Source organism: Neolamprologus multifasciatus, chromosome 7 (genome assembly GCF_963576455.1).
Source record: "Neolamprologus multifasciatus chromosome 7, fNeoMul1.2, whole genome shotgun sequence".
NCBI lineage: Eukaryota > Metazoa > Chordata > Actinopteri > Cichliformes > Cichlidae > Neolamprologus > Neolamprologus multifasciatus.
In genome coordinates this window covers 26703343-26726356 of record NC_140445.1, presented here as the reverse complement: position 1 = coordinate 26726356, position 23014 = coordinate 26703343, and the positions used below count along the sequence as shown (strand labels likewise).

General features: G+C 39.5%; 1 protein-coding gene across 5 annotated transcripts in view; it reads left to right on the top strand.

Annotated features, from left to right (window-relative positions):
* The window catches only part of hook3 (hook microtubule-tethering protein 3), a 29361-nt gene extending 6720 nt beyond the window's left edge, over positions 1-22641 (top strand). For 2 of the 5 annotated variants that reach the window (XM_085168523.1, XM_085168527.1), the window contains exons 2-25: positions 121-206; positions 466-538; positions 679-729; positions 2065-2197; positions 2322-2389; positions 2678-2740; positions 4049-4132; positions 4631-4693; positions 5993-6156; positions 6264-6404; positions 6738-6825; positions 7002-7115; positions 7254-7364; positions 7742-7826; positions 7932-8001; positions 14259-14399; positions 14759-14846; positions 16396-16430; positions 16525-16607; positions 16764-16864; positions 16976-17080; positions 17229-17300; positions 17911-18047; positions 19590-22641. In XM_085168523.1, the coding sequence (XP_085024649.1) occupies positions 121-206; positions 466-538; positions 679-729; positions 2065-2197; positions 2322-2389; positions 2678-2740; positions 4049-4132; positions 4631-4693; positions 5993-6156; positions 6264-6404; positions 6738-6825; positions 7002-7115; positions 7254-7364; positions 7742-7826; positions 7932-8001; positions 14259-14399; positions 14759-14846; positions 16396-16430; positions 16525-16607; positions 16764-16864; positions 16976-17080; positions 17229-17300; positions 17911-18047; positions 19590-19605 (2172 nt within the window). In that variant the 3' untranslated portion in view covers positions 19606-22641. Of the gene's footprint in view, positions 1-120; positions 207-465; positions 539-678; positions 730-2064; positions 2198-2321; positions 2390-2677; positions 2741-4048; positions 4133-4630; positions 4694-5992; positions 6157-6263; positions 6405-6737; positions 6826-7001; positions 7116-7253; positions 7365-7741; positions 7827-7931; positions 8002-14258; positions 14400-14758; positions 14847-16395; positions 16431-16524; positions 16608-16763; positions 16865-16975; positions 17081-17228; positions 17301-17910 lie in introns of all 5 variants that reach the window. The other 3 variants (XM_085168524.1, XM_085168525.1, XM_085168526.1) reach the window with 3 other exon arrangements.
* Positions 22642-23014: the final 373 nt, after the last annotated feature.

Below are 23014 nucleotides of genomic sequence, written 5' to 3'. Positions count from 1 at the left end.
AATCTTATAATAGGTTTTTTCTAGTGTTTCAAACATGTTATACTGTTTTCAACACACTGGTTACTCCTGTATAATTGTATAGTTTAGTTCTGTAACCAGCACTTTGTTTACTTATTTCAGATCCAGACATTTGGAGTAGAGGCTCCATGCAAGACTGTAGAAGACCTGACAAGTGGTGTTGTCATGGCACAAGTTCTACAGAAAATGTAAGTAGTTACTGTTAATGTTTGCGTAGAAAGAAAATGCAATGTTTCTAATCAGTTTTTGATTAATTTTATTACATCATTGTAAAGTTTAGGTAAACAAATACAGTTTAATCTCTATAAAGTGATATTAAATCCATAGTCCACAAATGAATAAAAAAAAAACAGTCATTTCATTTGGTATGCTTTTTTTTTTACTTTTACCAAAGCCCACTTTGCATTGTTTTATTTTGTTTTTTGTCTGTTTGTCTGAAATTTCTAGAGATGTAGTGTATTTTAGTGATGCTTGGATTAGTAGAATCAAGCCAGACGTTGGAGACAACTGGAGGTTAAAGGTAAACATCACTTACTCTTGATTTCAATAATAGCAAAGTGTGCATGACATGAGCTTTGTCAAATGGTCTCTTTTTTTTTTATCAGTATTTGCTGATTAAACCTGAATTTTACTAATAATATACGTTCTTCTCTTTTACAGATCAGCAATCTAAAGAAAATCTTGAAAGGCATCCTAGACTATATCCAGGAGGTAAGAGTATTAACATTACTATAATGATTTTAAAATGAACTTTCAGTACTTGACATCCAGACATTCTTGTAGAGGAGAAGTGATTGTCTACTCCACTCCAGTCAACTTAAGTCATCACAAGTCATAATAATCCAGTTGTTCTTGAGGTTTCTGATGTGATTTTATCATTTAAAATTTTCTGTTTTATTGGATGTGATACCGATTGCTAGGTTGCTAAGACGTTGCCACGGTGGTCTGTAGTTAATCGCGTTTACTTTTCAGGTTATCTGTCGCGTTGTTCTAGCTGAGGGGTTGGATAACTTCATAAAGTGTGATACCTACTGGAAATGGAGACCATTCGACTTGAAAGTAAAAGTTGTGCCCTTTGAAACGTGTTGTCTGCAGCACTGAGGCACAACTTTTACTTTGTAAAAAGACCTTCATCATTTCTGGTTTGTTTCACTTTTGACAGTTTAACAGCTCGGACAGTAGCTGGCAAGAGTTTGTAGACAAGTCCATCACTTCTAATCAAACTATAAACGCAACAATATAGTAGTGACCAAAACAATCACAAGGCGGTATTGCCATCTGGTTGAGGAATACACATTTTTCCCTTGCAACGGGTTACACAGGCCTATGTGCCTGGGACTCTAGCAATCGTTTTCCCAGCAACTACAGTCAACTTCCAGCAATGACTTGCAACTAGTCAGTGAATACTATTTCTTTCACTCATCTGGTTGCCAGATGGACTAAACCCCAATACACTGTATATGTGTATATATAATATGTAAAATAAAAATGCAGACGTACAACTCACTTTTTTAAATTGTTCATAATATTGTGCGCCACCCCCCAGAACACACAACCAGAGCTTGGAGCTCACAGCTCGAGGGGACTGTGAAGTTCCTAGAAGGAACTCTGCTTTGTTCCAATCTGCCTTTTTGTTTAAAGCTGGCAGGAAGTGGAATAAGCTCATTGAACTACTGTTTATTCCCACTCTTTCTCATGTGATGTTAAAAGGGGGATTCTCTTTTATCCTCTTGATCTATTTGTGTTTATGTGTGACAGTAATTGTTATATGGGATTTGGTGCTGTGTTACAGTCTGTGTTTTATTGAAGGAACTACCAGTTGAATTTGTGTTAGGATAATTTTTCCTTGCTTACGTGATTTTGTGTATTTGTGTTTATTGCTTGATCTCCCCAGTGACTGTGGATAGAAATGATCTAGTAACTGGTGTAAATCTGGTACAATGCATCTCTTCTCTTAGGAGATTCATGTTCTTGTGCATTGCCCCTGATAAATAAATACAAACCAATACAATGTATAGCCCTTACATATTTCATTCTTGTCTCTAGGTCTTAGGCCAGGATATTAATGACTTCCCACTACCTGATGTTAATCTTATTGGAGAACACTCTGATGCAGCTGAGCTTGGAAGGATGTTACAACTTATATTGGGCTGCGCTGTCACCTGTGAACAGAAACAAGGTGAATATTGGATTTAAGAGTCCAATGTCCTGTGTTGTCTCCCTGCTTTACCCACTGATTCAGAAAGTTCTGTTCTACTTTATACTTACTTACTCATAATTTTGGTTTTCTCTCTAATCCCTAGAATACATCAAAACCATAATGGTGATGGAAGAATCAGTGCAGCATGTTGTCATGACTGCCATCCAAGAGGTACCTTGTTATCTATTTTAGACCTTTAGAAGTACTATGTGCATATAATAACTAATAAATGAAAGTAAGAATCTTTGATTCTTGCTTTTTAGTGATCAACAGCTAACTGTTCACATTTTTATGGATAAAAAACACACTCTGGTCACTGGTACTGTTAATTATAAATTTGAAACCTATTCAATTCAGGAATAATACTGATGATAAATAGTAATATTGATACCAATAAAACTAATGGTATCCATCACTAGTGTTGTTTGCACTTCTAATCATTTTTGTTTGTATCTGTAGCTGATGACTAAAGAGACTCCAGCTACAGGAGGAACTGACTCATATGTGGATCTGGACAGACAGGTATGTAGATTTCAAGCTTTGACAAGATCCCATGCAGCATTTCACTCAGGTTGAGATCTAGACTTTGACTCCGTCATTGCAACAGCGTGATCGTTACTTTTTCAGCTATTCTCTTGTAAATTTGCTGCTGTGCTTGGGATAATAGGTCTGTTGGATGACCCAATTTTGGCCATGCTGTCAGGCAGATCGCCTCACATTTGACTCTACAATACTTTGGTATACAGATCAGTTCATGATCCACTCAATTACTATAAGGTGCTTCATACCATCTGTCAGCCATATCCTGTGGCTGACAGATGGTAGGTGCGCTGATAGGCTGTATTTGGTTTTTCCTGTGCATTGTCACCAAAAAAATCTCCGGTTTGGTCTCGTCTGTCGTCTGTCGATCTGCTCTTTTCCAGAGCTCTTGTGCTTTGCTCAGATGTAGCTTTGCAAACCCAAGTCTTGTTTCTATGTTCGTTTTAGTGGGAAAAAAATCCTGGCAACCCATCAAAACTATCCATACTTGTATACTTGTTCAGTCTTTTTCTATGAACTTTTTCTCATAATCATGTTAGAGCGAAGAACAGCATAGGCTTGAACAAAGTTGTGAGGGTAGACAGCAAAATAATAGTTTTCCCACAGACTACTCCCTGCTGTATATGAGCAGCAGGTAGTCTGAAAGGCCTTGAGCTATTGTGCTGAGCCAGATTCATCCCCTTCAGAGAATTTGAACCACTTCCTTCAGGCTGCAGACGGAGAAGAACACGAGTAAGATGTCATAGGATCTAAACTTTTTTATTACCTGTGCAATAGCGTTCTTTAGTTTTATGTCTCTCTTATTTACCTGGATTTTTGTTTGTTTTGGGGGGGATTTTTTTTGGAGGATTATGTCTTATGATTTTGTGTACTTGGTATCTTTTGGATGTAGATTTAATAAAAACAATAAAAACATTGTTGTTTTTATTGTTTTTATTAAATCTACGTGTGTGTGTAGTTTTACTGCCTTTATATTGTTCACGTGGATGATTTCAGAGTCTTTCTATAAACCTTCTTCTTTGCTATTGGATTAGATTGAATTAAAATTTTTTTTTTTTTTTTGTCTTTTTGTTTTGTTTGTCTGTTTGTTTGTTTGTTTTTTGATCAGTGAATCCACTGATTAGCAGCACCTGACTGCTACTTACCCTCTTAATTTATATGAAAACAGTAAGGATGTACTTCACTTTTCACAAGTCTGCATAGAATTGTTTTCCTTTTTTTTTATTAAGTGTACTACATAAAACATTTTGAGGAGCAGCAATTCTTGATTTATGCTTAATCTGTTTTCAGCTGAAGAAGACAGTTGAGGAGCTGAATGATGCTTTGGCTACCAAGGAAGAGATTGCCCAGAGGTGTCGCGAGCTTGACTTGCAGGTTGGTTTTGTATGAATAACGCCCAGTGGTTTTAGGCTCTTCACGGCTAGCACCGTGTACATTTACTCTGCCACTACACTCCACTACAAGCTATTACAATAAGGTTGTGAACAACTTGGCAACTTTTTATTCTTACTTTTTCTGCTCTAACTCATTTGTTACATAAGTGTTATACTTCATAATATAGTTTACAGATATTTTTAGTTACACTTTAAAAGCAGCTCCATTTTTGGATTGATGTCATCAAAATTGTTGAATCAGTTGCTACTGATTGGCATGTCCCATTTAATAATTTCCTTGCCAAATTGGCGATCTGACCTACCAGACCAAAATCTTCACTGTAAATGAAAGACTGAGATGCTTTTTTTCTGTTAATTGCAGTTGTTGCCAAAAAGTGGAGCTGTAATTTAAAGGGATACTTGCTCTCCACTTGTGTTGAATCAGTTTCCTCTTATCTTTCCTCTTTACTCTTTCAATACTGTTTGCCTTGGTTTAAAGGCTCTCCGTGCCCAAGAGGAGCGTGATAGACTGAGGTTAGACTTTAATGAGCTAGAAGAGAGGGTAAATCCAAACTTTATTTTCTTTGTTTCTTTCTTATGTTCATGGTGTGTGATTTTTCTTTAGCCTGCTTGCAACAGGTTCCCCTTTTCCAAATTCTGTGTGCATGTATGTGTACACATTTGTGCACAAGCATTTGTGCAACTGTACACATTGTCCTGTTGGAGCACACCAGGCACAACTGCAGTTTGGTCTGGCTGTGTCAGATGTGGCTTTCTTTTACCTTGGTGTGTCCCATGCTTTTCCACAGCAATAGTAGAAAGCGAGGGAAATAGTTTAACATTTCATTAATTCAGAAATGAGTCACTTATTGGAAGAATGCGTTCATCACTGTTTAAACATATGCAGTCTTCAAATTTTTATTTTATTTATTTTTTGGTTGCATAACTCTGATCAGCAAGCAGTCAGCAAAATTATTAAGCCTGTACCTGAAGGCACTTGGTATCTTTTGAGGAACCTGTGAGCTGGTTTTGGAATTAATTGCAGCTGATTTCCACCCTGTTTCCTGCTTTTTGAGCTGTCTGGTTTGCATCTTTGATGTGATACAGTTTTGTTGCCATAAGGGAATTTTCACAAGGGAAAGTTCCCCTGCTTCACATTCACAACAGTCTTCCTAGGAATTTTGTTAAGCTTTTTAGAAGAGAGAGTGAGTCACACCATATTCGTTTTAAATAAAATAAAAAAAGAGAAAATAGATTCACTAGATAACTTTCCTAAAGTCCCAGAAGGATTAAATTATTTTCCAGTGTTTTAAGTCATGTTTATAGACTTGATCCAGGCAAATTAATAAAAATCCCTATATTCATTTTTTTTTTTTTTTTAAAAAGGTTTGTATTTTCTCTCAACAAATTATATCAATATAGCTAATTTTTACTGTTTACATTAAAATGCAGCAGCACCTAGCTTTTGCTTTGCTTTGCCCATCACACTGAGAAAACACCAACTAGCCCTCTCTGCCTCTGTTGGAGTTAATTAATTTGCCTTATTAAGGTGTGTTTGGTGTGTTTTTGTTAAACTAACGGACCTGGATGCTGTAAAGGAAACAAGCAAATTTTACCTACATTGTGAAAGTTATAAATCATCTCTAACTTGTTTCCCTTCTGCATCTCTTCTTTTCATGTGTTTAAAATCCCTTCAATCCAATCATTTCCACACCTTTTGTGTTCCTGTTAATCCTTCTTTTCTCCACGCTGTCCCATTTTATTTTATTTTTTACCTTTTCTTATCCCATTCCTCTCATTTCACTCATGATTTCGTGTATCCCATTCTTTGGCCTTTTCTTCAACACTTCCCTTTCTCCAGGTGGCAGCCCTGCAAGAGGAGAAGAGCAGTTTGCTAGCAGAAAACCAGGTCTTAATGGAGAGACTTAACCAGTCTGACTCCATAGAGGATATAAACAGCCCTGCTGGACGCAGACATCTTCAGCTGCAGACGCAACTGGAGCAGCTACAGGAAGAAACCTTCAGGTCTCGATTTGCATGCAACGTGAAAAGGAATTTCAACAAGTCAGGGTTGAATGGATTAATGCCCAAAATCTGCAGGCTCAATGACACTTGTTTCTAATTCCCTCTAGGTTGGAGGCAGCAAAAGATGATTACAGGATCCGTTGTGAGGAGCTGGAAAAAGAACTTTTGGATGTGAAGTCCCAGAATGAAGACCTTACATCACTGGCTGATGAGGCCCAGTCTCTAAAAGATGAGATTGATGTCCTCAGGTATTGTGAGGATGCAAAACAAACCCTTAACATATTAAAATTATTAAATTAAAACACACTAAAAAACTAATAAGATGGGAGATTTGTTGTTTGTAGTAATTCTAGCTAAGGTGCTGTGAAGCACAAGTTTTAATTTTAGCATTCATTCATTAGTAGATGTATTGGCCTAAAGACAGAAAATAAAAGAGCCAAGAAAACACTATGGCTTAAAAAACTTTTAGCTTTACAGCTTGTTATCTGTCCATAAACTAAACTTTAACTAATCCAGTGTGGAAATCAGCAGGATCAGTATGACAGTGGTGAATATAAAACTGCTTGTTGTTTTCCTCGCAGGCACTCATCTGACAAGGTGTCAAAACTGGAGGGCACCGTGGAACACTACAAGAAGAAACTGGAGGACATGGGACTGCTCAGAAGACAAGTACAATCTCTCTCTCTCACACACACGCACGCACGCACGCACGCACACACGCACACACAGCAACTTTAATACAGCTTTTATTCTCATGAGTGTTAACACTGTAGTTCTTGAAAACGTGTAAATCAGATTGTGAAACATGACTTTCAGTCTAAAAAATTTATGTCCGTATTTTCCAGAACAAGCTTATGGAAGAGAAAACCACAGCTTTAATGCAGGCTAATGTTGGCTTAGAGGAAGAGCTACGAAAGGCAAATGCTGCCAAAGCCCAGTTGGAGACATACAAGAGACAGGTACCTGTTCCTAAATAAATACGTTTTACATTTTCCCAGTCTTAGTACTGTAATCCAATTCTGTTTTACAATTTTCATGCTTGTGTAATCATTTTTTAGCGATCAGGTCTTCTTTTGAACTGTCATCTCTCTTCACAGGTGGTTGAACTTCAGAACAGACTGTCAGAGGAGTCTAAAAAGGCAGACAAGATGGAGTTTGAGTATAAACGCCTCAAAGAGAAAGTTGATTCTTTACAAAAAGAAAAAGATGTACGTATATTTAATGTGACTATAATTAGGACTGATGAAATACAAAAGAATTACTTTAATTTTTTGTTTGTTTTGTTTTTATGAAATATGCACTTTACTGTTCTTTCAGACCTGTTTTTCTTTTTAGATGAAATCAAATTTGTTACAGCTAGAAGAGCCAAACCTTGTAACTTAGCATGAGAGGAAATTTTGACCAAAGGCTCTTGATAACTGGTACTTGCGCCCAGCTGTCTGGAAAGTATTTTACTGGAAATGTTTTACTACTAAGCACACTGATGTTGATTCCAGATCCTGCACAGACAGCCTTCAGACAGAAGGCTGTCTGACCTTCTGTCTGTCTCGCTCATTCACACGTTTGACTCTTTGTCTCTTTATAGCGTATGCGAAGTGAAAGAGATTCATTGAAGGAAACTATTGAGGAACTACACTGTGTTCAAGCTCAAGAGGGACAGTTCACATCAGGTGAAGAAATGTCTTTGTCCTGAAATATAATAGGTGTAGCTTTGCCTCTTATAAGTTTAATGAATTCTTGCTCATCTTATTTACAACGAATATCTGCATTTAAAGGTTTATTCCCATTGGGTAGCAACGATGGTTCTGATTCACTGGCTGCTGAGATCACCACTCCAGAGATGCGGTATGTGTGTGTGTGTGTATATGTTTTATCCCATATGTTTTTGCGTCAGTTTGATTATTTTAAATGAAAGAGAAGAATATGATGGACAGATCCAATAATGATATTAGATCATGCTAGAAGTTGGTTTTTAAAATAAAAAAGAACAAAAAACTAATGATTGAGTAACAAATACAACAGCAAACTATGCAAAAAGAATATAACTAATGCTCTGGTAAAATAAATTTGCTTTTTAAGGCTTGATTCCTAAATTTTGGATAGTAAAGTATGTCTCTAGTGTAATTTATTTTACAACCAGATAGTTTCAAGCCCACTTCAAGGCTTTCTCTGCTGTTTTATGGTGGATGGGTTTCGCTTAAAAACCCTGTAGAGCGTTATGTAATAATTGAGTGTGAGTTACATCAGACTGCCAGCAGCTTTCCAGGACAGCTGGATTTTCTGTTGGCTGGATAATATGCTTAAATTTTTATTCAGTACTTGTGAACCCAGGAAAAATGTGGATTTGTATACAAATCTTCTAAAAGCTACTTTCAGGGAGAGGGAAGGTTAACCCCATCCAGGCAGTTCATTTACTGTAAAGGTAAATGATGAAAACATGTTGTTTTGTGAATGACTAATGACTTTTCGTTCCAGTTGATGTCTTTTGGTGACTTTTCAGTATCAACATGCTGCTTTTATAAGAGGCACCTGTTGCTTGTTAATTTAATCTGAACTGTAAAACAGTGAGTCGTACTCGCAGCTGAAAATTCAGTCCCTCAGCCAACTGCAACTCACCTGAAAGTCGTAGTCAGTACCTGTAATCAGTAATAAATTGTTTGGAAACAGTCAGTTCTTCAGTTGGAATGGATTCATGTGCCATGCCCTAAAAACAGGGCTTGACACAAAGCTTCCTAGCCATCCTGCTGTTTCGGTGATTAGCTGAATGTAAGGCTCTCAGGTGCTTTATATTCATTTGGCTGTCTGTCACACTAGAGCCCAAGACAAGGCTGGCCTCAAGCTTTATCTCCTGCTGTATTAAATACAGGGTATATCCAACCAAATTTGTGTAGATAACATTTTTGACTCAAGTGTGGAATTTGTCAGATTTAACCCACTGCTGTAACACTGTCAGGAACACTAAAACGGAGCAGGCCATAGGTGTAATTCATTAAGCAGACAGTGTTGTAATAAGGTGATTCACTACAGTGATTAGTTACGCTGAAGTGAATATCTCACTTACACTCACTACTTGACCTGAGCTTGCTTGTGTGTATGTTTCCGTGCACAGGAGTACACCATTTCAAAGTGAGCCCTCTTCCTGTTGTGGTTGAGGTTTCCCTTTCTGCACGTTGTGCCCTATACTAACATGAGATGATACAAAAAGTAAATAACATAAAATATTGTAAATTTTAAGTTGATCATTTAGATTAATATTCTGAAGCATTTTTGAGACTGTGGTATAAAACAAGTATGGTTGTTATTTGAGTTTAACGCTCTTTTTTTTTTTTTTTTTTTTTTTTTTTTTTTTTTTGCCTGTCCCGTTTGGTTCTTTTGCCATCAGAATTATTGTCTAAAGGCGAAGAAAGATGCCCAACGGATTTTCTTTACCAAATTGACCATCCCAGCTTTGCCGTAATGGTCCATTTGATTCACCTTTTATTCTTTATTTTATTTTCACTTGCTGAATACGGGACAGACTTGACTGGGGGAAAGAAAAGGGAGAAAGAAAGAGGGGAAGAAAAACAGTTGAGAAGAGGGACGGGGGAGAAGGGCAAAAAACAAAAACCAACAGAATAAGCAGAAGAAAAAAAAAAAAAAAAAAAAAAAAAAAAAAAAAAATACATATATCGATCACCTGGATCACCTGTTGAGAAAGAAAAAAGAAAACAAGCAGAAGAAAACGAGAGTAATACAATAAACCACATCACAATGATATATGGGAATATGACAGTAAATACTAAATATTAAACATTATTGTGCAGCACGTAAGATCGACAGCACAGTGTGCATTGAGGTAGGAGCCAAAAAGGGTGTAGTTTGTGTGTGTGATCACCCGTGTGTACACCTGTGAGCATGGACGCGCTTGTTTTCTTAAAAGGTTCCCTCATGTAATGATCTGCTAGAGGGTGTGGGGGGCCACTGCCCCGTCCTCCAGGGCATGAAGCAGGTATGGAGGAGATCAAAACCCCAGACATCCAGAGGCCCCCAGAACACAAGAGACCAAGGAAGACCAACAGAGGGGCAGCCGCGCCACTGTCCCAGAAAGAGCTGAGGAGAGTCCCAGATGAGGGGTCACCCAGCAGCCACGGAGCAGAAGCCAGGGGGGGCTGCAGTGACGTGCCCGTGAGCTCCGCCGGCAGCCAGCTGTGCCTGAGTGACCGAGCCCCAGGCCGAGAGGCCGGGGGCACCCCACCTCCGAAGTGGCCCAAGCGAGCCCCAGGCTCCAGGCCCCGATAAGCAGCCGCCAAGGAGTGAGCCGGTGTGTACCCGGACGCCCACCCCCGGACACAAAGAACCACCAACGCACCGACGTCTGAGGGAGTCCGCCCCCGGCAGGGGAAGTGGTGGGGGGAGATAGGCCTCCAAACCTTGGAGGGCCTGAGCTGTCCTCAGAGAGGTGGCATCTGATACCCAACCTGACATACAGACACAGACATACAGGCACACACAGATACAAACATCCATTCCCACCCTCATGCTCTCATATGCACTTACTCCACACTCAACCAACGTGGAGACAGACATAAAGAGACGCTGTACACACAATCACACTCCCCAAGCGTACTCTACGAACCGGGTCTAGGTACCCTTGCCCCTGGAGGGGGGAACTGCACCCAGACCCAGGTTGTGTTACCCTTTTCCCTGCAGTGGGGAGAAGCAGACCGCCCCGACTCCGCAGCAGCAGGGAGGCCCCACACTCCGGACCCCAGTCGGACGGCCAACTCCTCCTCCTAGCCCCCCTGCTCCAGCAGAAAGCAGAGAACGAGGGTGAGAGAAGACTCCTAACCTCCCTCCACCCGCTCATTGTAGTGTTGATGTATGTGTGTTCTAAGGTGCGTTTAAAACCCAGGAGGGCATGGAGCTACCTGCCAGAGAGCAGCAGGTAAGCGCATAGTCCCTCCTGCTAGCCCTCAATGTCTACGTGTATTTAAAATTGAGAGGTGGGCAACGACGCCGGGGGTGAGGTGTACACCCTGATGGTAATTGGGATTCCGTGTAGCGTGCCCACCCCCAAGATCCTATATTTATGTGTAATGAGAATGTGAGTAATGTGAATGTCTAAGTTGCGGGATAAAATTGAGGCAGAGGCAGCCAGAAGGGGACAGAGGGGGGGGGGTTACCTCCTCTGCACCCTGGTGACACACCCCCACTCCAAGGCCCTGCATGTGTGGGTGGTTGTGGTGGAGCGGGAAGAGGGAGGCAGCTGGAGATGGGGAGGGAAGGAAGGGAGGAGCAAGTGACCCCTCCCTGGGGCCAGCTCCCCCGCTGACCCCAGTAGGCACCCCCATACTCCGCGACCCACCAGGGAAGGGGGGCCCAGGCCCATCCGAACCGGGGCCCAGCGCAGCGGCGCCGCCCGGCCCCACAGAGCCCGGGGCAGTCCACTCAACCCCACAACAGAGAAAACTGCACCCACCCCATCATCCACTCATCTTCCAGACTACATAAGACAATAGACGCCCAGGCTGAGATCTTCCTCCACCTCTCCTGTATCTCCCCCTCTTGCAGAGAGAGTTCCTGAGAGAGGAAAGCCCCTGCAAGATGTGACAACCCCCCCCCCACCAGTTGAAGAGCCCCCCAGCTGGCTCGGCGCACCGGCGGCACCCTGCGCCAGTGGCGGGCCCCCATATACCCACCGGCCCACAACCCCGGCAACACACCAACCAGGACCCAGGCCCCCGAGGCCCGGCCAGGGCCCCAGGCCAGAGCCGGAGCGCCCCCAGAACCTCACGCCCGTCCCGGACCCACCCAGGGGCAGCCAGGCTACCAGGTCAGTAACCCCCGTCCGTCAGCACAGACCCTCCCCTAGCCCCGCTGCACGTAGCCACGAGGAAGCCGTCACCTAAGAGCCAACAGAGCCCCTAATTGGCCATGACCGCTACCCCGGGTTGAGCCCCCCAAGGAAGATGCTCCTGGGGAACCCCCCGACGCCCCAAGCCTGACCCTACCCCCACACCAATCACAACAGTGAAGGCGAGACCAAAATATGACCCCCCACCCCCACTAGGTGATGGAGCTGATCAGAGGAGCCCAGAGCGATTGATCTGATGTGGTGGCAGAGGCTGTATCAAGACTAATGTAATCTAATAGATAATTTCTATATTGGTTAGAATTAAGATTGTTTTTATTTTTCCAGTTCATGAGGACTGTTTTCTTGGCTATGCATAGAGCAGTGAAAACCATATGGGCTATATTCTTTTCTGAAGTGACATTATCTAAGCTGCCCAACAAACACACTAAGGGGGAAGTTGGAATGTTACATTTCAGACACTTTGATAAGTCTTCACATATCTCGCGCCAAAACTTCTGAACTGGTGGACAGAACCAAAGAGCGTGGATATAATTGTCCGGTGAATTGGTTTGGCAGTGTGAGCAGTTGTTGGTAGATGCAAAGCCCATCTTGAACATCCGATGACCTGTATAGTGCACTCTATGTAGTATTTTGTATTGAATTAATTGAAGACTGGGATTTCTGATTAGATGAAAGGTTTTTAAGCAAATCTGAGACCAGAAGTTTTGGTCTAAGTTAACTGATAAATCCGCTTCCCATTTTGCAATAGGAAGTGATATTGATTCATCTGTTTTAGAAAGCATTCTGTATATTTTGGATAGTAATTTGGGGGTTTTAAGAGTAAAAAATTGAACCACACTTGGTGGTGTTTGTAGTTCAACTTGACCCAGTTTAAATTTCTTTTTTATTATGGATTTAATTTGTTGATATTCTAAAAATCTTTTCTTGTTGATCCCATATTGTGTAACTAGTCTGTCAAATGAAATAAATTCTGTTCCTTCTAGTATATGTTCTACATATTTGATTCCTTTACCATTCCAATCTGAAAAGTTTATCATATTATTGTTTTGTAATATGTCAGGGTTGTTCCAGATAGGTGTACGTTTGCATGGGATTAATGAAGACTCTGTCAACTTCAGAAACTCCCACCATGCTGTCAGAGAAGAGCTGATGTTGATGCTTTTGAAGCATTCATGTCGTTGGATGTTTGAGCTGATAAATGGTAGATCTGAAATCTCTAGATTATTGCAAAGTGCTTGTTCTACATCTAGCCAAGGTTCATCTAAGAGGGTATGTTTTAGCCATCCTGAGATAAACTGAAGCCTGTTGGCTAAGAAGTAGTGCTGAAAGTTAGGTAGTTCTAATCCTCCTTTATCCTTGGTCTTTTGTAGTGTTTTTAAGCTTATACGTGGGGGCTTATTTTTCCAAAGGAATTTGGACATATATGAATCTAGAGATCTGAACCAATCTTGCGGCGGTTTAGTTGGGATCATTGAGAATAAATAATTTATTTTTGGTAATACCATCATTTTTATAGCAGCAACCCTTCCCATGAGTGATATGGGTAGACATTTCCATCTAGCCAGATCACCTTCTACTTTCTTTAAAAGTGGGGTATGGTTTAATTTAGTTAGATCTGCAAGCTTGGGAGAAATATTAATACCTAAATATTTTATATTTCCCGATTGCAGTGGAGTAGAAGAGGAATTATGGAAGCAGCAATTAATAGGAAGGACTGTAGATTTTGACCAGTTAATTGAGTAATCTGATATTCTTGCAAAAGAGTTTATCAATTCAATCACCCCAGTGATATTGGTTTGTGAATTTTGGAGAAAGAGTAACACATCATCAGCATAAAGGCTGATTTTATGTTCTACGTTCTTGCATTTTATGCCCTTAATTGCTGAATTCTGTCTAATTGCTGCTGCTAGTGGTTCGATAAAAATTGCAAACAGTGAAGGGGAGAGTGGGCATCCCTGCCTGGTGCCCCTCAGGAGACATAAGCTGGAGGATGTCTGGTCATTTGTTCTGACACAAGCTGTTGGGGAATTATATAATATTTTTAACCAGTTGATGAAAGAAGATCCAAAACCAAATTTGTGTAAAGTTGCAAATAGAAATTTCCAGTTAACTCTGTCAAACGCTTTTTCTGCATCTAAGGAAAATATTGTAATTTCAAGGTTTTTACTGTATGAGTAGTCTATCAAATTAAGTAATCTACGTGTATTTGTTGATGAGTTTAACGCTCTTGATGCTTCTGTGTTTCTAGAGAACACGTGATCCGTCTTCAGCATGAAAACAAGATGCTGAAACTGGCTCAGGAGGGATCAGACAATGAGAAGATCGCACTGCTGCAGAGTCTACTCGAGGATGCCAACAGGAGAAAAAATGAACTGGAGACAGAGAACAGGTTGGCATCGAGCACAAAGACATTGGTATTGGCTTATTGGTATTAACAGGAAATCACCTATTACTGAACCCAGTGTCTCACTGATATAGAATCTGAGAAGAGCAAACAGTAATATTGTTCTTCCTTTTGGTCTGTTCATATTAATATTGAGCCACATTTTCACTTGTGTGCTGGAATGTGGGTCATTCTCGCCTTTACTTCTCCACACAGATGTTCTTGTCTTTGTTGTATTTCAGTGAATGACTTATCAGCTAAAAATCTCCTTCTAATATTGGATCTACAACAGTTTATTTTGCAGTTTGGTCATTGATTTGTTGAAAATAACAACACTGTCGTGAAACTTTGTACTTGTTGTCTAGGTTGATAAATCAGCGCTTGATGGAGGAACAGAGTCAGGTAGAGGAGCTACAGAAGAATCTTCAAGAACAGGGTTCAAAAGCAGATGATGTAAGTAAATGCTTGTACTCATGTACTCATACAGTACTGTGTGCAATTCCAGCACCAGTTTACTGGTGGCAGTAAACACAGAAAGCAATCAAACTACACTTCAGAGAGTGCTCTGTTTCTACTGACGGCTTAAGGTCCTGGAAAGTTATGTGCAATAGTGAAAAAGGCAACGAACATTTTTTTTTTCACAACATCAGCCTTTTTGATTCTTCTGCTTACCTCAATGCACTGTAGACATTAACAACTTCTAACAGCTTTTGCATTCCCCTTTCTGCGCATATGTCATTTTATTTATTCATTTTATTGATATACTTTATTTATTTACAATTATTTCAGCTGTAGCATTAGACACACTAGCTTTCTTGGGACAACGTCTAGCCGTGTTAAAGACAGGTGTTTGAGGCTTGATTGCGACAGTGAACGAGATTAATAGAAGCTCCTCAGCAATTCAGCAACTCTAATTTTTCTCCATCTTATTAACACATTTGCCTGCCGCCTCACCTCTGATGCCAAATGTTTTCATGGCCCTCCTCTCTGTTCCTTGTCTCTTTCAAACTAATTCCTAGTATGGGACAACAGATTTGTAAGAAAATGCGATTTGGAGCATCTCCCAGGAAGGTTGATGTGAGGAAGAGAGTTTACGTGCATGTTTAACTGTCTTTACTGCCTGATTAACACTGATCTAAAACTTGTTTTCTTTTGTGGGGTTTCTGGTTTAATTTCTTGTCCGTCACTGTAGATTTTAGATCTCAGTATCAGCCTCATCTTTCCTTTCACTCAATATCATGAGAACAGTGTATAAAATCATGCAAACAGAAAGAAGAGAATGGAAAACTATTTCCCTCAAATAACACTGAAAGTACAGATGCGACATTTATGTGAGAATCAAAGATGTGAAACTGTCAGATTATTATATGTCACATCTGGCACCTCTTTTTAATTTTTGCCATTTTGTTCTTTTGTTATTATTGTTATTTTCAAACTGTTCTCCACTGTCAGACTATAGTAAGTATATCTTTGTGATTTCAGCAAGTTGTAGCTTTTAGACTTTTCAGTTCTGATGTTTGCATAGCTTTTTAAAACATTTTTATATTGACAAAAATGTGTAACCGAATGTAGCATTTACACTTTAGACTAGTAGCAAGTCACAAATATTCTCTGTTCTTGTGAGTAGTTTTAAATCCCCTCCCCTGATAGAAACCCCAAAGTCCTTGTCTTCTCCTCTAGCTTCCCTGTAGCAATCAGAGCATGTAATCTTTCAGTACTCTGAAAATGAGTTTTGTCTATACTGGCTGCACGTCGCCTTGATGTCAAATTGGGGACTGGTGCTGATTCAAAATGTAAAGAAATTAGGTTCCTGCTTTAATTGTACATTCTCAGTATCATCAACACTTTGAATATACTGAAGGTCTCTTCATCTCTTCATCTTTCCACATCTTGGGTCATGATCTTTTCCAAAAACAGTTCAACGTACAGGAATGATTGAATTTTGATACCACGATTTCTAACACGTTTGCCCGTTTTGTTTGTTTTCTTCTTTTTCTTCCAGTCTTCTATTTTGAAGAAGAAATATGAGGAGCACATGTGAGTGTGTTTTAACTTAATTTGCCCATGTCGCTTAATTCTGCATTTCATATTGTGAGCTACCTGATATAAGGCGCAATATTCTTTTTCTTAGGGAAAAAGTACAAGAGCTGAATAATGAGCTGCTGAAGAAAAATGCCTTCATTGATGAAATGGAGCCGAAATACAACACCAGCAGTGAGTTTACGGTGATATCTGAATATGCAAAACACGCTGACATTTAAAACATTTTGTGTGTAATGTTGCTGTACAGGTAACTCTTCATAAACTGACATTAAAATGTATGAGTCAGTTTAAAGGAAATCTAAACTAAGATGCTGTTTCCCCTCTCAGTCCAACGAGTGGAGGAGCTGGAAGAGGCTTTGAAGAAAAAAGATGAAGACATGAAACAGATGGAGGAGCGATACAAGAAATACCTCGAAAAAGCCAAGAGTGTGAGTACATGTTTACTAGCAAAGGGTCCATAAATGAATAGTCTTCTGTAGGGCGGGCTGTATGGGACACAAAAAAACCCCCCAAACATAACCTGAATTTATCCTTCACAGGTAATCCGAACGCTGGACCCCAAACAGAACCAAGGTTCAGGTCCTGAAGTCCAAGCCCTGAAAAACCAGCTGCAGGAGAAGGAGAGGATGTTGCATTCACTGGAGGTAATCAATCATCTAGTTGGGAATTAGGGTGCCTGAAAAAATGGCTGGCCTGTCAAAATAAGTAATAGATGGACTCACGTGCCAATATTTGTTTTAGAAACATCCTCCACTCTAAGGTTGATTTTGCCTTCATGTTTCCTCCAAACAGAAAGAAATGGACAAGACAAAGAGCCAAAGAGATCACGAGGAGAAACTGATTGTGTCAGCCTGGTACAATATGGTGAGGAGCACCTATACAGTCTGAAACAAATCCTGGTGATACAGGCGATTGGTCTTCTATTTAAAATGCACTGTGGCACATACAGCTGAGATTTGTGGCCAAGCAAGTAATAATAGCAATACACAGAAACAGCTACTGTCAGGAAGTAATTCATAGCTGAACAAAGCATCTACTAAAGCACTGAAAAACAAAAATGTTATAATAGGAGCTTTTTTTAAATGTTGCGTATGTTTTCTGCTGTAGATAACAGATATAATACATTTCTCTACCACAGAGGGTAAACACCCCTTTTTGTTTGCCCAAGAAAATCACCACTAGATGGCAGCACAGACTATTCAATAACGTCAATGGCTGTTTGCTCATTATATATCTGATCATTTGCTGGTATTATTGTTCATGAGCTGCTAAATCAGCACTAATGTTGAATGTCAGCTAATTTAATTTCCTATACCTCAGGCTCGGTGGACTAACTAGCAGATCTAATGACTGTCTTAATATGTGTGTTAACAGTCTGTGCTCCTTCTTGAGGGCTGTCTTTGACTTGGAGTATTGCTGATTTGTAGTGACTTTCAAATAGGGCCTTAAGCTTTCCTCCTGTTTCTTTTACCAGGGTATGTCTTTGCAGAAGAAGGCTGCTGAAGATCGACTTGCCAACACTGGTTCTGGTCAGTCTTTCCTGGCCCGGCAGAGACAAGCCACCAGCACACGGCGCCAGTATCCCGGCCACGCCCAGTCAGCTACCGCCAGGTAGATGGCAGTAGGGCATGAAATGCTGCAGCCAGCTATTTTACAAGTCCCCCGAACAATGTGCCTATTTTGAGGCATTCTGTTTTCATTCATTTCTAATGGAAGTAAATGTTTTCCTGCATTTCCTGCCGATTGATTTTCTTTTTTTTCCCCTTCTTGATCAGATCCATGAGGTAGAGATGCCAAGAAAGGTTGCCCCAAATCTTGCACCTTTTTTTTTCTCCTCCCCCTAAGCGTATTTTACCTTGACGCCCATGATGCAAGACTTCTACCTTTTATCAGGCTTCAGCATATGTAATAGGTTCTGACCGATCACACCAAACATCCTTTCTTCCTCCCTCTCTACCACTGACCTTCTTGAACCTGTGCTATGTAGTAAACTTGTGCCATGCAGGTAATCCAGACTGCAAGGCTCAGAAGAATCGCGTGTCCTTGTCAAGTTACTGTAATTTTTGATAAGAGGAACCGCTCTACCTGTTCATGCAGTATTTATGCACATCTCTACCTGTAGTAACATTTTCAAGTTCAGCTTGTTTTTTGCAGTGGACTTGACAGCTTTTCTGTCCTGCGTCATCTATTGTAACTCTTTATGATGTAGCTTTAAGGAGGTAAAAGCAACTTTTAGTTTAATGTGTCAGTGTTTCATTTCACAGTCTCGACCAGCAAATACATCGAAGCATAGGATTATGTAATGTCTCGTGTAAATCTTTGATTTGCTTGCTAAATGTTCTAACTGATTTAATTGAGTGATTTCAAATAGGACTGCATGATTGTTGGTAATGGTGCAGCAATAATTGTGAATGGTAGCTTTTTTTCCCGAAGAAAAGAAAAAGAGACTTCTTTAGGTTTTGAAATTGTTCCAGGTGGTGCAATTTAAGACTTGATAGATTTCCTGTGCTAGTGTACATACTGGTGTAAATTAGTTTTAAGTATCTAAGAGAACAAGGAGCCACCAGCATTTACAGAGTTGACAGACAACACCTTATGTGCCATAGTGTTTGATATAAATGTCTGTACCTTGGCAATCTGTCAGGTTTACCTTCCCCCTAATATGACGTGACAAAATAATGTATTCACAGAACGTTTAGCGGTGAGATGGTTGGAGAGTTTTAGACCTGAGGACTGTCTGTTGAAAGAGATTTAGTTTCTGGATCATCTGCAGAGTGGACATGAAGACCTGTTCAGTGTCACACATCAGAGTGGACTGTTCCATATCACTTTCTATAATCAGCTCATTGCTGTCACAGTAAAAAGCACTTTTTTTTCCAGGTTTGCTAAAGGGTGTTTAAAATGCACACTACATACAGATATATAACTTTAAATGGGAGTCTTGAATAGGGTATGCTTTTTTCAATATGTGTTTAACCGATTGTTTGTTCCGTTGTCATTTTCCAGTTTTAACGCATATCAGGAATCATAACTTACTAACCTTGAAATAATTTTGCTTGGTGTTAGATCAGGGGCAGATGTTGATTTTAGGCTAAAAAGCCCTGCCATCTGACCATTACTTTTCTTTTTTCTTTTTTCCCCCTCCCTCAACAGCAATGTCCCTGCATGACTGGCACACCAATGACCTGCCCGAGCCTTGTGTAGCCTGGCCTGTTCTTTATGTGGCCTACACTGACCCCCAGCTGGGCTAGGCTGTGGCACGCGTGCATGAACTACCTACCTGTTTGCATGACTTTGCATTGACTCAAGTCTGCGAATAACCAGCCCACTAGCAGCAGCGCGAGCACTAACAACCCTCTGCGGTGTCACGCATTATAACCTCCAGACAAGCCCAGGGAGGAACGGGATTGGAAAAGAAAACCTTCACTCTCCTTTCCCCTGTTAATTTTTCCACCATTCCGACTCCTTTCCCCTCACCCTGATGCTCTTTGTTACATTCTCTCCTCCTTCTCTCCTCCTCCCCTCTTGTAGCCTTCATAAACATGCCTGCTTGTTTGCTTCCACACTGCATCGAGTCTGTTACACCTATGTTACAAACTACCAGGAAAAAGGAGTGGAGTAAGCCAGTTATCTGTCAGTCAAGTTTTGGGTTTAAATAGGCCTGTTCTCTAGTATTTATGTCTAACTTGGTTTTGTTTGGCTGCTTAGGGATACCTCAATGACATATTCCTGCATAATCTGTTTATTCGTGTGGCTCGAGGATTGGGGTAATATTTGAGAGGTATAACCTGCAAATAACAAAACAGGACTCCATTCTGTTTTTAACTTCTACAGTAAGTATTTTTTATGAAAGCCCTGAACATGTTGCTAGATTGCATCTTAAAAGTGCTTTTACCTCAAGTATTGAATGCAACCAGTTTTGGACTAAAGGCAACAATGCTGCCCGAAAAGTGTTTGCAGAGATATAAATATAAAGTGTTTAAATGAAAGACATTGTTACAGATGTGTTTTGAAAAGCAGTAAAAGCCCCCCATTAAGCCTGCTTGCAGTTTTTTGTTTTGTTTTGTTAAATGCACATCTACATAGTGTTTCTGATATTAGCCAAATTTCAGTTGATTCCTAATTGATTAATAATTTTTTTAGAAGCAAATAACCTGTGCCCTACCATATCTCGGTGTATTTTTACCTTGCATTTGACCTGCCTTTGAAAATTCTTGGTAGTACAGACATGAAACTGTGCATTAGCTCATGCAGGCTAATGTGCTGTCTATTCACTTAAAGTAAAATTGGTTCATCATACTAAAAGGGAAATGGTCTCCAGTGGTCCTGCTGACTATAGACTCTCCTTCAAAAAAAAAAAAAAAATTTGGACGCTTACTACTTAAACATGTTACAGTATTAATAATGGAGAAACATTGATGTTACTGTGAGTAATATTGTACATTTTATGTAGCTTCTATAAATAAATGTCATTATTTTCCCTAAAGATTATGAAACTATTGAAAAGCGGGGACTCAAGGTTAAATGTATGTCAAAAGTATGACTGCTTACATTAATTTAAATAAGAGGGATGGTTGCATCATCCGATTTAGTGCCTTTTTTTAATTTGTTATATGAAAACATTAATTTGGTCCTTTTCTTTCTGTAACAATAGATCTTACACACACATTTATTTTGTTATTTGGGGAAAAATGTTAAATTTGGATTTTAACTTCATAAATTATTGTGTTGGGCTTAATGTTGGCTTTTCTCTGCTTTTAATCTATTTTACTTCTATTTGATATGTTACATAAGCTTAAATGGTTCATGGTGTGCATTTTTTTTTATCTTAACAGCTTATTCTTTTGCTGCTTGTACAGCAGTGTTAAACTTTTAGTAGTATTATAGCACCACTCATATTGTTACAGTGGATGTAATATATCCATAATTTAAATACTTGTCTTATGAAACAAAAGGAAGATAAAGTTTGTGAACAAGTGCAAAGTTACATGTACCTCCCGTTTCTTAAGTAGGAGAATTTTCTTAGAAATCGTTTTATTTAAAAAGTTTTTTTCTTTTGCTATAACAAACAAATCACTCTTTATTTTTAATTTAATAATTTACTTCAGCCCTACAAATGGTCATGTTTTTTAATGCCTGCAAAGACTGGTGGGTTTTTTTGTTTAGTTTTTTTTTTTCTTTTTAGTGGGAAAAGAGGTTCATTAGCTCTTGAGGATGGATGTTTAACTGCATTAAAATGTTATGTCTGCAAGTCATGTTTGTTTTCCAAAACTGAAGACAGTAGCAAAGTACGACAGTGTCTTGTCCCAGAGTTTTCGAAACCATTAGCTTATGACCTCTTCAGTTTCAGCTGTAAATGTTATTCCACAGAACTCTTAACCGTCCATCCCCATACGCTGGTAAGAAATCTGTATATAATGAAACACATCCACATTGTGGGTGACCTGTTGAGAGTTATATCAGGGATTTGAGGAAAAAAAATTCTTTTTTTAATCTCCCTTAAGAAAAAGCACAATGTCTTAACCCCTTTTATCCCAGTAAAATCAGCTCCTGTGTTTTGTTGCTCTTATTTGCTTCTGTTTGTTCTTTAATAATACATCAAATCGGCTAGTTTGGACTACTTTCAGACCTCGTCAATACCACTTCTTTGTCAGTACAAAGTAAAGTTACCTAATGCTGAGGTTATTACTCATTGTTTTCTAATTAACCAAACTCTAATTGAGAAAAGCAGTAATCCTACAATACTCTGTCCTAATGTGGTGCATTTTTCTTTTAAAACGTGCTTAAGATGAAATGACTACCCAGTATTCTCTATTGTTAGCTGGTTGCGCACCTACAATGGAGACCAGTCAAACTGTATTAGAAAGAAAATATGAACAGGGAGCTGTTAACAAGTCGGAATCATAACGTGCAGTGTTTGCTGTAGGTTTTTGTTTTGTTGTTTTTTTTTACTCTGTGAAAAAGAAAAAAATTCGTATTGAAGTAGCAAATAACCTTCCATTTGCCAAGTTTTATATAGCTTGTATACAAACACAATATGTACATAAGTATGTGACTTGGGAAGCGTGTAGACATTTTAAGAATGAGGAAAGTAGAAATCCTGTCTACTTTGGATTATAGCACCTGTCCAATGAGGGCTTACTGATGAAAACGTGCTTCCTACACTGCTAAAAATGACATTGTAAATAAAGCTTGTATAAAACTGTCTGCTGGGCTTTCTTTTGTTATCACCTAAAACCACATATTCCCATTACTTGCTGTTAAAATTAATCTCATTTATTAAATAAGTTAAAATGTGTATTTCTCTTATAAGACAATGATCAGTTATGGGTAAATTAAAAGATTCTATATGTAAGAGGCCATAAATGTCATTGCCTTATTAATCTCTTTACAACAAAGCTTCTTTAATTTGATCATGAGACAAATTCTGATGATTGTCTGTTAAAATGGCTTTTAAATCGAGGATGTTTGATATTCTTTTGTCCCTAATGCAGAATCACTCTTACCTGTAAAATGCAAGCGTGGCATTAGTGTGCTTTCCCTATTATTGCACTTTGCCTTGTCTATCACCCCATCTT